The sequence below is a fragment of the Daktulosphaira vitifoliae genome, unplaced genomic scaffold (assembly GCF_025091365.1).
Source record: "Daktulosphaira vitifoliae isolate Bord-2020 unplaced genomic scaffold, ASM2509136v1 Scaffold_1, whole genome shotgun sequence".
In the NCBI taxonomy this organism is placed as follows: Eukaryota; Metazoa; Arthropoda; class Insecta; order Hemiptera; family Phylloxeridae; genus Daktulosphaira; species Daktulosphaira vitifoliae.
The window spans coordinates 45009051-45024986 of record NW_026099572.1 but is presented as its reverse complement, the minus strand read 5'-3'; the positions used below and the strand labels follow the sequence as shown (position 1 = coordinate 45024986).

Sequence of the window (15936 nt, the reverse complement as noted above, 5' to 3'; positions counted from 1 at the left end):
TTACACAAGTCACAGCAGGTTTTCTTTATATGTTCTTCAGTTTCTTCGTGTGTCATACAAATATCAACATTCGTCTTGAGCAACTCTTCAATTTTCAACGCCACTTCAGTTACGTCATCCATGAAACGATTGACTGCTTCCCCAGGCCCACTGCTTTTATTACCTCTATATATTTTAGGCATCGTTTGAATATTAAACTGTTGTAATAATTTTGTGGGTACACTGTCGGCTGTTTTTACTATGTATCCATAGCTCATTGCAACATGTTCATGAAAAAATTTANATGGTATTAATGCCATGTTTGTAATGTATACACACTATCATCATATGTATACACAGTAATCATGAAAAGATAGCGTTTTCTTCGTTTTCTTGTNAAAATTTATGTTGCCTTTCGTATCATTGTTGGACTTGACCAACAGGCTTTCAAAATCAGCATAAATTGCAAATGGATGTTCCTGTGTTTTGCCCCATGACTCGAACTTTAATTTAGTGCCCTCTTCAGGCATTACAGGTAAAAACGGTTTGTTTTCGCCACAAATTTTTTTATGTTCTTCTAGCACCTCAACTCCATGTAGTTTATACTTTTTAGGTATATTATTAAAGCCTGTGAAACACCGTTTACAAAATATCCTTTTTGCCGTATTCTTTGTTATTTGTGATTGTACCAATCGACCAAAATCAGTATTATAAATGTAATCACTATCACCCGCGGCATTTGACACAATTAACAAATCGATATGGTCTTTACGTTCTTCAGCGCACACTTTCAGCGGATAAACTAAATATTCGGATTTATTATGTATATCTTTTAATTTTAGTCCGAAAACATTAACTGAAGTATGCGGATTATTTTTTTCGAAAATTTTTATGTCTGAAATCTGTGTTGGGAAAGATAAACCGGAGAAATTGTAAGAGTTTTCTATAGACTTATAGTTTTGTTCTACTGTATGTCTTTTACCTTCCGTAACTTTTTTCTCCAATATAGCCCATTTGAAACATTGTTGATCTATATTTTGTGGGTTTATTACAGCTCTTCTCATTTTAATGCCATGCGGCAAATCAATGTAAGAATTGCCACCTAAAGGCTGATATTTGTAAACACCCAGTAAAATACCGTCTATATTAGAAAACGAGAAATTACTACCTTTACCAGCATAATTTTCCTGTTCTTTTAATAATTTTGTGTATGAAATATCCACAGCATGATCGATATCGTCCTCGTTAATTAATTCGGCTGCCGACGTTTTAAATGACCGATTTTCGTACTTGGTTTCATTATTCGGCATAATATAAGTCGCCTCAAGTTTTAAGTTGAATTTTATCGGTCCCATTTCTTTAAGACAGTCGCGTAGTTTTTCAACTAATTCGTCTCTTGTTGCCGATAAAAACGATTGATACACGGCTAAATTTTCAATATTCTTTTTGTAAAACCATAAAATTTGACTATTTAATGATTCACCCGTTTTATGAAAACCGGTCGTCGTAATGTCGTGTAATCGTTTCACCTTTACCCGTTTACATTTAATCGTATTGTCGGTGTTACATTGTTTGCGACGTTTAGAACTAATTGCACTGGGGCCCGCCTGCATTCTCTCCGCAACATTTACATTTTCTAAAAACAAATATTCATGTATTTATTTTAGCATATAAATTTTTAATAATATATTTTCTTTACTTACCACTCGTTGACATAGCCCTCGAATCAGCATGATTTCCAATAGCAATATTATAGTCCACGCCATACTTTACGAGGTCTAAAATAATACACTTATATTAACACTCTACTAATATATTTTCTCTTTTCATATTACTAGTGACACGGTCCCGCGTCGTTCTCTATACACGGAGCCCCGCGACCCGTGACACCTTTATCAGCCGCCGCCCTACCACGTGCATATGGTAGTTTGACTGACTAACACCGCGTGCGATACGCCACGGTACAAAGTCCAGCAAGTGCCGCACGTCCTAGTGATGGCAACCTGTTATTAATTTTGATAACTGTTACAATCTGTTATTGTTACTTTCGAAATAACAGTTACTGTTATTTTCTTAGAAAATGTTATCTTTGTATAAAATTGTTATTAACAGTGATATAACTGTTATATTTGTAAAAAGTATTGTAGGCAACTTGTTATCAATTTTGATAACTGTTATTTGTTACTTTCAAAATATCAGTGATGTAATTGTTTTAAATAATAAACACTATTAGTAACAATAACAATAAACAATAATAAAATAACTATTTTAAATAAAATAAGAATTTAACTGTTAAGAGAGGAGCAACAGGTAATAATTTATCATAAAAAACTAAAAAAATAATTGTGATAACATAATAATATTACTGTAAAACCAAGGTAGATTCATTAAATGTCAGAAATTAGCGCTCCTAGTGTTGTAAATTTCAAATATGAGACTAAATACTATGCGTGAAATATTGATGACCTTGCGTAATACAAAATAACAGTAACTGTTACTATTTCTTCCGAGTAACAGCTTGTTATTGATACTCAAGCAATAACTGTTATAAATCACTGTTACTGTTATTTTTTCCCATCACTAGCACGTCCATCGACGACCCGCCGCAAATATACGTTAAGTCATCTCCGTGACATCGTATCGTTTTGATCGCTCACCGTCAACTCTACTGTGCCGAACACTCAGTTATGAACTTTTGTGCCTTTTGTATATGCTTATGAATATATATTTGTCATCTTTAGTTTTATTGTAGTCTGTTTGACATTACGCCTTCCAGGGCAATATACAGTTTTGTTCGAACACCAATAAATATTCCTACATTTTGTTTCGAACCATCAAAGTGTTGCGTTTTCTTTCCTTTCTTCACATTATAACATCCCGCGAGTGCGGCAAAATACCGACCGCAACACTAGTTTACTAAATAATCAATAATTGATTATTATAATAATACAATTATTGTAATACTCACGGTGAATTGTCTTAACATGACGCGAGAGTGTCCATTTGTCCGAAAACGTAGATGGACATAATTAACACTTAAATAGTATACCATCATGACTCTTTTGATGACATACCAGTCCAGGTTTGAATGCAAACACTTATTTACACTTGTCACAAGAAAACATTTTAAAGATGTTTAACTGTCACAGCACTATTAATTTTACTCAAGCGATAATCCGTCTTTTATGCAAACATACTCAATTATACGGAAAAATCGCATATTTTCATAGGGGGTCAACAAATCACAGATCACATATCCCCGTAAACTAACCCATTCCTTCACCACTTAAACATTTCTAACTTATAATTACTTATTAATTACAATTTAATAAGTAATTTCTAAAAAGTATTCATTTTTTCATAGCCCCCCTTCTTATGTACCCCCACATATAGATTAACCCCCCATATTTGTGATATCTACTGTCATGGGAGAGCCCTCTCCATTATACTCTTAACCTTTCATGGGAAGGGGACCCTATGCCGTTCACCATATCCTCCGCCCGTTTACATCGCCCGTCCACCTATGACAGGGTAAACCCACATCATGTGGGTGGGGGGACTATGCCTTTTATCATATCCGCCCGGCTGTTTACACCGCCCGTCTACCTATGGCAGGATAAACCCACAACAAGTGGGTTTGGGAGAGTCCTTATTCATATTTTATAGTACTATTACATATAATCTATAAATTTATTAAAATTAAAAATAATTAAATTTATGTAACTTAATACCAATGAATAAACATGTGTACTTAATAAAAAAATACAATGTATGTCCTGAACCAGCTTTTTAAATTTTAGTGGTCCCCAATATCCTATAATCAAGAAGGTTTTCTGAACACAAAGACACAATATTGAAAATATAAAATACAAACAACTTTGTTGGGAAACAATTCTGATGGGTCAATGTATTACCCTTTTGGCATCAGATTTGAACTACATATCGCCTATTACCAATTGAGTCTAATGAATGTATATGGGACGATCCCTCAAAGAAATTGCGACACGGGAAATCAGTAAATGTTTATATTCTTAGAACTTCTTTTACTTAAAACCGCCATAACTTTTTGAAAAATAGAAGAATCAAAGCAAATGTTCTTTAACACATTCATATCTATTCTAAATTAAAAATTATGTAATATACTTAATTTGGAAAAAAATTTTACCTCTGCACTTGGATTATATTATATTTATTATATTTAATACAACATAATACATATTTATCTAAAAAAAAACTGTAGTACAGTGAGATCGTGGCACAGCGTAAACGTGGTATAGTTGGGACAAGAATAGATGATATCTGACTAATTAAAATCAAAATCATAAGAAACGCTTCAATGCAAATCTGTAGGTAGGTGTATATGCTTATTAAACTTCATAAAATAAATTAATTTTAAAAAGTTGGTGGATTATACCAAAAGCAAAATTAATTCCTATTCCCTTTATTATTAATAAAGTGTTAATATTAAGATTTTGCGCCTAGCAAAGTCTATCTTTAATTTGTGGTCACACTAATTGGTCACCGGTCGTTTCTCCCATCACTGGTCAAGTTAATCTGTGGGGGTAGCGGTTATGCGCTTCAAAATCTACTCGCTTTCGCTTTTGGATTGCCAACCTGTCTACAAGTGGTCTCGTTCCGTTTTGTCAAGTTGTTTTTTGTTATTGCTCAAGTTCATTTTTGTCTCTCCAACATTGTTTTTGTCATCTTGTTGATTATTTTGTAACGGTAATACACAATAATATTGTGATTTGTAGGAAACTTTGCTTACAATAAATTTTCTCTTTAATTCTTAAATCAGTTTTAGAAACCTCGTGGTTGATTTCAAATTTCTTAGTAAAATACTGGTCTATTGGTAATATAAGTTACTTATTACAAATTTTGTTGTTGTCATATTGAACAAATATTGTTTAGTAGTACATTTAACAGTTAAAGTCAGAATCTTACAATTATTATTGAAATCAATCACTAGAATTCTAATACTCTTTTGTAGTGGCTGGTAAAACTTTATCCAGTTGAATTTCATAATTGTTTTACTCATTTACAACATGCATAATTAACTATAATTATAATTAAAATTCATTGTCGATCAGTCGTTAATCAATTTTTTCATATTTCTTGTCTATACTCACACTGGTAATCACCTAAACGTGCATTTCTCTTGTCTTTCCAGAAACTAACTAGTTTCTTAATTTAAAAATCACACTAAACCTCACAAAATTGAATATTAGTTATCAATCTCATTTATTGTTCCTTACATGACAAACTTTATTGATAAATTGATCCTATTGGTCCGTTACATGTAGTTTAGAAATATCTTACACTTTTTGAAATCGAATAAGTATTAATTACTTGATTTGTATAATTCTTTATTTTCGAAACAAGTATATTTAATTTTTAGTTGTAAAATAGCACAGATTTAGCATATTTAATTCATTATAAATTTTACTTTATACATGTTTATTTTCTTAGTAGACAAAATCAACCTTTTCACTTTTTGTCTTTAATTTAATTATATATCTAGTTGTTGTCAATAGAATAAAAATATTTACTTGTACTCATAAAAATAAATTAGTCTTGTCTTTAGTTAACTTTCTATCTAGCTTTTGTCTATTAAATTTACCCTATATGTAGTTCACTGAAAACATACAAAATATTGTGGTCATTTCACCCTTGCCAAATATTGGTTTTACTTGTAATAGTGATACAATTGTTCAATTAGAGTTTGACTTCAATCAAACGATTAAATTTAAATACTCAATTAGTCTATCGGTTAATGTAGTGTGGATACATTAAGTATTATATTAATAAAGTAACAAAGATGTCTAGTCCATTTAATTTATTTTATACAGTGACTTGTGTATCATCACTACTATTAGTTAGTAAAAAATTTTTATTCATCAATTTTAAAATTATATCTAGTCTAAATTGTAATTACAACTATTCAATGAATGTAATATATTATTTAAAAAAATTTCAACACAAAAAATAAACTCTTATAGCATTATCATTTAAACATAGTATTGTAATATTCTCGTCTGGGATATTACAAAATCAAATTTAAAAGTACCTTTGTTGACCAAAGAGTATTTACTCGAAAAAGTTCAAGATACACTTTTTTCATATCAAGAAACAGAAAAAAATCATAGAGTACCATAACAACATGAAAATGTACATTGAAATTGTAAAAAAAGAATTTTATCCCTTATACTTAACAATTTTTAATATATTTAGCTATAGTTTCAATTCCTGTTAATGATCTGTTAATATGAGTTCACATGGAAGGCTAAGGAGCCTTCACTTTACTTTACTTTACTTTGGATTAATTTTAGCCCACTAAAAATTTCATCATATATCAGCCTATTACTTTAAATAAATTATTCTACACAATACAGAACATAATATATTGTGTTAACAAATGAATTGAACAAATATATTTTTTTAGCTTAAATATTTTTTAAATATAGTATAAACTTTTAAATGCAAAAGAATAGGAAATATTTAAATATTAATCTCATGAACATGAAATTTAAACTTAAAGTTATTGATAATTTTACCTTCAATTTAGATCACTGAAAAAAGTTATGTAAATTTTTAAGCCAGAAAATTTTTTTTATATCTGACCATTGATGATTTTTTTTGCTAAATAACATTTCATTTTAAGTTAGTAGTAACAATGTAAAAAATAAAGACATACACCCTATTCTACACAGCTCAAATAATTTTTTATCTATTGCATCCATTAACATTTTATGTTCTGATGATAATCACTTTAATAATATAAATTTATTCAGTTAATAAGTTTGTTATTTACTTTATGTATATTGATTGTATTATTGTTTGATATTGTATTAATCAGTGGCGTGTCATACATGTGTGCATATGCCACGGGCCCTCGGCTTGGGGGGGCCTTTATTGCTTAACATTAAAAATATAAATAAATACAGATATTTACAAAAAAGTAAAAAAATTTGTTTTCATTTTCAAATCGTTTTTATTTTCTCATTCTGATATCAGTATATTTTTGTTATAAAATATATGGGATAGCCTAAAACACGGACCGTCCGGTCCGTGGGGCGGACGGTAAGGGGCCGCAGTTATACTGTATAATTACTAATGATGTATATACTATTGCCCACCTGCTGCGCCTTGTCCGTCTTGTCGTCCGACTTCCAGTTTGGAACTCCTGTATATTGTCAATATAATAACTACCGACGCATAAGCCATTGCCCGTCCACTGCGGCGTATTCGCCTCGCTGTCACATGACAACAACCTTCCATCCCTCTGAAATATGTTGTGCGCTCAAATAACATTAAGTGAAATTTACACATATTTATACAGGTACAGAATTAAGCGTTTAGTCTCATCTACAAATAAACGTAGTTAATTAATAACACTAATGAACCCATGTTCTCACCTGATATATACTTGAACAATTAAAAAAAAAAATGTTATACTTTTTTTAGGTCGTAATTTATTAAGAAACCATTTGTTATAATTAAGTTCTATTACATTAGATCATGCCCAAATCAAAAACAATGTTGTTAAAAATTATTATATTTTGATTTACACATATTTTAGTTAGTTTTTTTTATTAAAATACCCTATGCTTATGTGTCAATATGTGTCTTTGTTATGAGCGTTTTTATGAATACTAAAAATTGAACTGCTTACTAGCTTAAATAACGAAGAAAGTGCTTTTTTACAAAATACTCACATAAAATATTTTAAACCTGTTGTATCAATGTCAATTGGAGATACAACAAAGGATCTGCTTGTATATTGCAATATAATAATAATTACCNTACATTAGATCATGCCCAAATCAAAAACAATGTTGTTAAAAATTATTATATTTTGATTTACACATATTTTAGTTAGTTTTTTTTATTAAAATACCCTATGCTTATGTGTCAATATGTGTCTTTGTTATGAGCGTTTTTATGAATACTAAAAATTGAACTGCTTACTAGCTTAAATAACGAAGAAAGTGCTTTTTTACAAATACTCACATAAAATATTTTAAACCTGTTGTATCAATGTCAATTGGAGATACAACAAAGTTGTATCTCTAACAACACTACTTTTTATCTTTGTAAATAAACAAAACCTTTGTGTCTTAACGTTTACCAGCACAAATAAATTCTGTATATTGTCAATATAATAACTACTAATGTATATACTATTGCCAGTCTGCTGCGCCTTGTCCGTCTTCTCGTCCGTCTTGTCGTCCGACTTCCAGTTTGGAACTCCTATATATTGTCAATATAATAACTACCGATGTACATACTATTGCCCGCCTGCTGCGCCTTGTCCGTCTTGTCGTCCTACTTCCATTTAGGATCTGCTTGTATATTGCAATATAATAATAACACTGACGCATAAGCCATTGCCCGTCCGCTAAGGCGTGTTCGCGTCGCTGTCGCATGACAACGACCGTCCAACCACCACTAAATACAAATTGGAGCAACACGGTAAAGTGTACAATTATTGGCACCTTAAGGACATTACTTAGGTTTTAAATAGTTTATTTATTTAGTTACACAAGTTAAATTTTACTCACTGTTAATTGATATATAAAATATGATATATATAATTATATATAATAAAATACGGTAGCTATATAATAATTACTACCGATGTATATACTAATGACCGTCTGCTGCGCCTCGTCCGTCTTGTCGTCCGACTTCCAGTTTGGAACTCCTGTATATTGTCAATATAATAACTACCGATGTATATATTATTGCCCGCCTGCTGCGCCTTGTCCGTCTTCTCGTCCGTCTTGTCGTCCGACTTCCAGTTTGGAACTCCTATATATTGTCAATATAATAACTACCGATGTACATACTATTGCCCGCCTGCTACGCCTTGTCCGTCTTGTTGTCCGTCTTGTCGTTCGACTTCCATTTAGGATCTGCTTGTATATTGCAATATAATAATAATTACCGATGTATATACTATTGCCAGGCCGCTGCGCCTTGTCCGTCTTCTCGTCCGACTTCCATTTTGAAACTGCTTGTATATTGCAATATAATAATAATTACCGACGCATAAGCCACTATCCGTCCGCTGCAGCGTGTTTGCATTGCCGTCCGATCTTCTCTAAATTTCTATTTGGAGCTACCTGTGAGACAAATTCTTTCCGCTACTTTACTACCCGTCTAGTAATATTTACTGTATGTTTTCCCCACTAAGACTGTTGCATCTCTGTCTACAGATATAAGATCTAATAATTATGTAACAGTTATAGAAAACATAACGATGTTAAATAAAATGTTTTACTTCCTGCTTTAAAGACAATATACTATATTACACTCCCATATGTTGAAATACAAATATGCCGTTATGTTAAAAAATAAATAAAGTCCACTATCAAAGGATGATCTGTAGGAATAAAAANTATCAAAGGATGATTTGTAGGAATAAAATTTTTTTGATATTTTAATAGTGTAGTAAACATTAAAATATGACTATTTTTATTAAAGATAGTAAACCGAACATATTATTCATTAATAATTATTAATTATAATTTTATTTATATTGACTTTGAATCGTATATTGTTTTTATTATTAATAAACACGTTTACTTATTTACAATATTATTAACACCAATATATATTGGTACATTTTATATAGATAATTGTTTTATTTTTAATTTGTTTTACTTATCATAAAAGGAAAGAAATTGATTGGATAGATTTGTGAAGATTTACTTTTGTGCATTAAAAATTATTGTTCATATTTGAAACTCAAAGTTATTTTATTATTATTATTTGTATACAGGGTGATCGGTTTATCATGAACCACTCGATTACTCGCAAAATAAATACAATATTGCAAAACAAAATTTAATTCCTTGATTTATCAGCTAATAATTACTTTTAAAAATCATCCCTTATAACTTGGAGGGGCTTAAACTTTATTTTTTGTTAATGGCAACATACATATTTAACTAGCCTATAAAATTGAAAATATTTTTATACATTATGTATATTACATTAACAACAGCCAGAAAGTTAACGAAACAGTAATCGTTCATTATATGGGTTCTACGGAAAATATTGTACCTTCTACGCACGGAAACAGACGAGCGCATATTCACATAAAGCACACTCGTACAGCTCCCTCGTAGTTAAAGGGCCAACGTGAACTGTCTTATGAACCGTCAGGCAACGTTTACAAAAAACTCGTTTGTTCCGGCGATATACATCCTATTCTCGAGGCCGTGTATCATCTGAGAGACGAAAAATACGTGAAAAACACATCGGAAAACTATGTTAAAAAGACGAAAGCCAACAGTCGAGCGTATACGTCATTGGGCACATTCGTACAACTCCTTGATAAGAATAGGACAACCTTAAGTATCTAGTCATCCGTCAGGCAATATTTATTAAAAATTCGTTTGTTCCGGCAACATACATACGAGTCTCGAGGCCGTAATCACCTGAGAAACGAAAAACATGTAAAAAACATTTCGGAATTCTTTCAAAATTTTCAAATAATATTTCACGGTGCTGTTTTTGTAATATTAGTTATATTTATATATTTATTTAATATATTAATTATTTAATTACTCGGCTTCGCCTAGCTGGGGCCCTACGAACCTCACGCGCCTTTGGCATGTAAGCCTCTTTAAGTTTATCCTCGTAAGTAAGCCACTGATTCCGTTAGGAATACCCAGGGCACGATAAGTATTTTGCTGGAAAATATTACATTAGAATCATTGTAACAAAAATATATTAAAAATTTAATTATTAAAATCAAGAAAATTCAAAAGGAGAATATAGTAAAATGTATTGGGTATATATCATTTTCTTTGTTATATATTAGAGTATAACGTCTATTAAATATATTGTTGATAAATTTATTTTTTATTGGTGTCATTTACGTAAAACTCTGAATTTTTTCTGATATTTTGAAAAAAAATGATAAAAAATCAGTGGTAAATTCCTATATAACAAACGAGAAAAAAAATAGATCAAAAATTGTTTAAGACAAAAGTTATAGGTAATTTAATATTGTTTAATGTTATGTAAAAAAATTGAAAATCGGTTGAACGCAATTAAATATATTTAGAAAATAATGAAAACACTTTTTTGTGGCACACGAAAAACGCTAATTTTGCAATAACTCAAAAACTGTTATATTTTTTTGTATTTTGGACTACATTTTCGGACTCAGCGGAAGATTTTACATACAAAATGACTATCATATGTCATAGGTCAGAAAATTTTTTTTATTTGTAATTTAGTATTATTAATACTATATTATTTTTATAATGAATGTACAAACTTATATACTTGTAACCGTGATGAAATTTATATATAACATATAAATTTCTTTGATAAAATATACAAAATATAGTGCTATGCATAAATGAAAAATAGTATCCTAATATAAACTCTGCGTCGATAAAAAATTTCAAAGCGAAAAAAGTACAAATGAACAGTAAGCTAATTATAAAAAAAAGTTCAAAAAAAAGTTATATATAACAATAAACATGATTAAATATATCAACAAATTTGTATTATAAACATATATTAAAAAATCACGCGTATTCATTTTAAATCCGTGATGCAAGAAATCAACTGCAAGTGACATTAAAAAAAAAAAAAAATGACAATCTTGTTATATTTTGGAGATTTTTATGGCCTATACAACAACAAAGAAGTGTTATCATTATACTATTATTACTGCTGAAGCGTGGGAAATGCGTACTATTTAGAACTTCTCTCAATTGTTGGCAAATCGAATGTATAAGCTAAATAAATGCTACATTTTTACTAGTTTACGTTTTTTAAAACATTTTTTATGACTTTTATGAAGACTATTTTCAATTAGTGGATCAGTTCTTCATTTTTTTCCTAATATTGTCGACACGCAGAATTTTAAAGGTGAGTCAAATCAATTAAAATATTCGTTCTATTAATGTATAAGAGTATTGCTCCAGTGAAAAGTTTTAATTAATTTACATTATACAATTTTTCGTATTAATCATCGCAAAATGACTATACCCACATAGCAATTAAATATTTCTAAAATATTAAAAAATAGATATTTTGACAATATTTTGCAAGTTATTTTATAAATATATTAAAAAAATGCAAAAAGTCAACGCGATTCGCGGGATTCGGAACCTTGAACTTCGAATGCTGGAGGCACACGCGTTACATACTGACCTATAGGTTACTACGACAATGGAATGATAAAAAAAGCTATTTAAGGTAGTTCAAATTTTAAACGATTTAAGTTATATTAAATATTCAAATGTCTTTTACTATTAAGTTAAAAACTCAAACATTTTATTAAATTCAAAAAATAAACAAAGTTTATACCCTTACTAGGTATAAGGGATAAACTTAAAAAGTATTACATAGTTAATAATTCAAAAATAATGAACTAAAGTTCAAAATTAACTGAAGATAATAAAAAAAAAAAATGTTTAATGTATATAATTATTATTATTCTGTAAGTAATTTAGTGGGTTATAATAAAAAAATCATTCTGTATATATTTAATATTTAAAAAATTATATTGATAATATATTCCACAAATATTTTGAGTTAAATATTTTATATTTATTCTAATTAATATATTTTCATAATATTTATAAGCAAATATTTAAAAAGATATTTTTTAAGCACATTGTAGAATTTTTTTTAGTGTAATATTCTGTATTTATTCTTTTTCAATATATTCTCAAAATATACATAAATTAATATTTAAAAATTTATTTTGTGAGCATATTGTAGAAATATTTCAATAGAATATATATTTTATTATATATATGAGATATTGTTACAATATTTTGTAAGAATATTTTGACAATATTAATACATAAAAATTACTATGTGGGTATTAGGAGCAATATTATAATTACTGTCTTTTTAACGATTTACCATCGTATCAGCTAATGTTTGAATTATTTCAGTGCATTAAAAAAACACATCAATTATGAGTTCATTGATCAGAAGTTCTCTGCAGCCCACACAAAAATATGTCGTGAAGCCTGGCGAAATATTTAGTCTAGGTGACCATGTCAACGTTTCTCCTTCGGACGCTTTACACTACATTAAAAATAGCTCCTTGTCAGATACAATGAGGGTCTCTCAACTCGTATCTGCCGTTAACAGAGTATATATTGTTATTATGGACGCTTCACGTTTCACCCTCCATGACGGTAAACAATGGACACAAATCGGTACTAGAAAATTCAAGGTGACAAAAGACAACGAGGTCTCATGTAGGTATTATACAAATAATGAATTACGGAAAAAAGTTTTCACCCGTTTGACAGGTGAAAAAAATAAGAACTATGCATTAATTCATTATGTATTAAAAAAAAGCAAGGATTCCATATCATATAGTCGCAATAGCGAAAATGCAATAGAAACTAATGATAATATTTCCATCGGAAAAACGAATGTGAAAACTAATCCTAAAATAATGACTAACTTGGGTGTTTTTTCATTTGGCTCTATTGAAAATACGATTCCATCGGTTACGTGCGTGTCTCGTGATAACGAGGATACACACGTGAATAAGGAAATAATACCCGGAAAACCATACTCGTATTTCGAAAGTTTTTTACCGTGGCAAAAGTCTTACGAAATTCTTAATGATTTATCAGGTGGTTATATTTCATCAACCCCGCCTGTTAACCCGAAACCCGGCGAAATATACGTATATATAAACAAAACCAAGCCAGAAGATTGGAAGTGTGACCAAATTTCCTGGAACGACAATGGCCACAGAAAGTTTCCATCCCACGCACCTCTTATATATAAAATCAGCTACACGTGCAGAGACAGTGAAGATTTTAAACGTTATGCCTTTTACATTTATGACAGCCACAAAGGTCAGAAAGTCAATGGAACAGTAATCGTTCATTATATGGGTTCTACGGAAAACATTGTACCTTCTACGCACGGAAACAGACGAGCGCATATCCACATAAAGCACATTCGTACAGCTCCCTCGCAGTTAATGGGCCAACGTGAACTATCTCATCAACCGTCAGGCAACGTTTACAAAAAACTCGTTTGTTCCGACGACATACATCCTATTCTCGAGGCCGTGTATCATCTGAGAGACGAAAAATACGTGAAAAACACATCGGAAAATTATGTTAAAAAGACGAAAGCCAGCCAGGACGACATTATTGGCGTTTATACGTTGGCTTTCGAATTGAACAATTTCATCAGAGAAATTAAATTATTTCCTAATTTTTATATCGTCTTAGCGTCAACCGGCTGCTTGGAACAGTTTTCAAATGCCACCAAGTACAAAGGATGCTTTTTAACATACGACACCACTTTTGGCCGCGGTGACTTTTACTTGTCAGTTTTGTCATATGTAGACACTATATTTGAAAACAGAGTTGGCGGTCGACCAACAATACCTATATTATACCTCATGCATCACCAAAAGGTCAAAGAGGTCCATTCGAATTTTTTTGGCCGCGCCAAAAAAATTTGCCCACAATTGGAGAGGGTACCAATAGTAACTGACCGAGAGAAAGGTATCATTCACGCCATTAAATATCAGCTACCAGACAACAAATATTTTTTTTGTTGGAACCACGTTGTGAGGGATGTGGAGTACTGGCTGAAGGGACGGCACGTTGATACTGATAACATATCTCTGTATAAGAGACACGTTAAAGTTTTGCTAGAGGCGGAAACTTTGGCAAAGTACAAGAGTCTGCTCGAGGAAATGCGGCAGCAGTGGAGTACGTCTTTCGTCGAATATTTCGACAAAGACATAAAATGGGCTATTGAAGCGTCGGGCCAATGGATTTTATCGGAAAATGGCATAAGAGATGGAAGCTCCGACGAATGGGGCGTTACAATTAATAACGCCGAAAGTTTGAATGCGGTGTTGTCGCGAGTGACGGAACGGAGAGAAATGTCGATGCAAACATTTGTTATGTGCCTTTATCACTTGGACGTGTACTTCTTAAACGAGTTACTTAGAGGCTACTGTGATCTAGGCAACTACAAATTGCTAATTCTTAAATTGAAAAGGAATGCTTCAGACATTACTTTTCCAAAAATGTTATTCAGTCCGGAACAATTACCTTTTTGTCTACAACAAGTCAGCTATCCGACACTACCGGAAATCAGAGAGCATAAAGAGTTCACACACATTGCTGTAGCACAAACTCTGATAGCTGAAAATAAGGTGGAACACGTACCGAAACAAAAATTATTTGTAGTCTCCAGTTTAGACGGCAAACAATCGGCTCACGTGGTTTATATGCACCCAAAAGAAAAGTGTACGTGCGCAGTGCATGGAACCTGCGTTCATAAGACGGCTGTTCGTCTTTCTCTGGGCATGGACACAAAGAAAACGACTTTGACCAAACTACGGGAAATCGGAAGACGTTACAGACCAAAGGCTGGCAAAAAGAATCCGACACGCGTAACTGCAGTCATCCCAGCTAATGACTCGAATTTAGCAGCGAAAGGCGACATGACCGAGTCATATCTGATACCTACAATTGACAAAGGAGGCCATGTGAAAAACCAATTTTATAGTGCAGAGTGTTTTACGGTTGAAGGTAGTCGTATTGTTCTTGATGCAAAGGCGTCGTTGATGAAGAAAACCGTTGACGAAAACATTTGGACGTCGACTCCTAGTAAAGTGAACGCAACAAAGAGGTACCACGAAACGTCCTCATCTGATGTAAGTGCATCCAAACATTAATTTAATAATAATTGCATACATTTTCTTGACCATTATTCTCGATTTAATTGTTGTTTTATGATAGTACTCTCCATTCAGCTTTAGTTTTGATAACCGCCAAAAAAATATATCGTGTAACGAGTTAGTCTGTAGTTAAAATAATTACAATTTTAAAACAATTTGCAATATTTTTATCTTTTTATATTTTATTAAACCTTTTTATCAAAGCTTATTAAATGTTTTATTTAAATCATTAAAATTAACTCAAT

General features: G+C 31.2%; 1 protein-coding gene across 1 annotated transcript in view; it reads right to left on the bottom strand.

Annotated features, from left to right (window-relative positions):
• The window catches only part of LOC126893702 (uncharacterized), a 3574-nt gene extending 1779 nt beyond the window's left edge, over window positions 1-1795 (bottom strand). The window contains exons 1-3 of the mRNA XM_050664142.1: window positions 1683-1795; window positions 358-1615; window positions 5-165 (exon numbers count right to left, since the gene is read on the bottom strand). Of these exons, the coding sequence (XP_050520099.1) occupies window positions 5-165; window positions 358-1615; window positions 1683-1695 (1432 nt within the window). The 5' untranslated portion in view covers window positions 1696-1795. The remainder of the gene's footprint in view (window positions 1-4; window positions 166-357; window positions 1616-1682) is intronic.
• Window positions 1796-15936: the final 14141 nt, after the last annotated feature.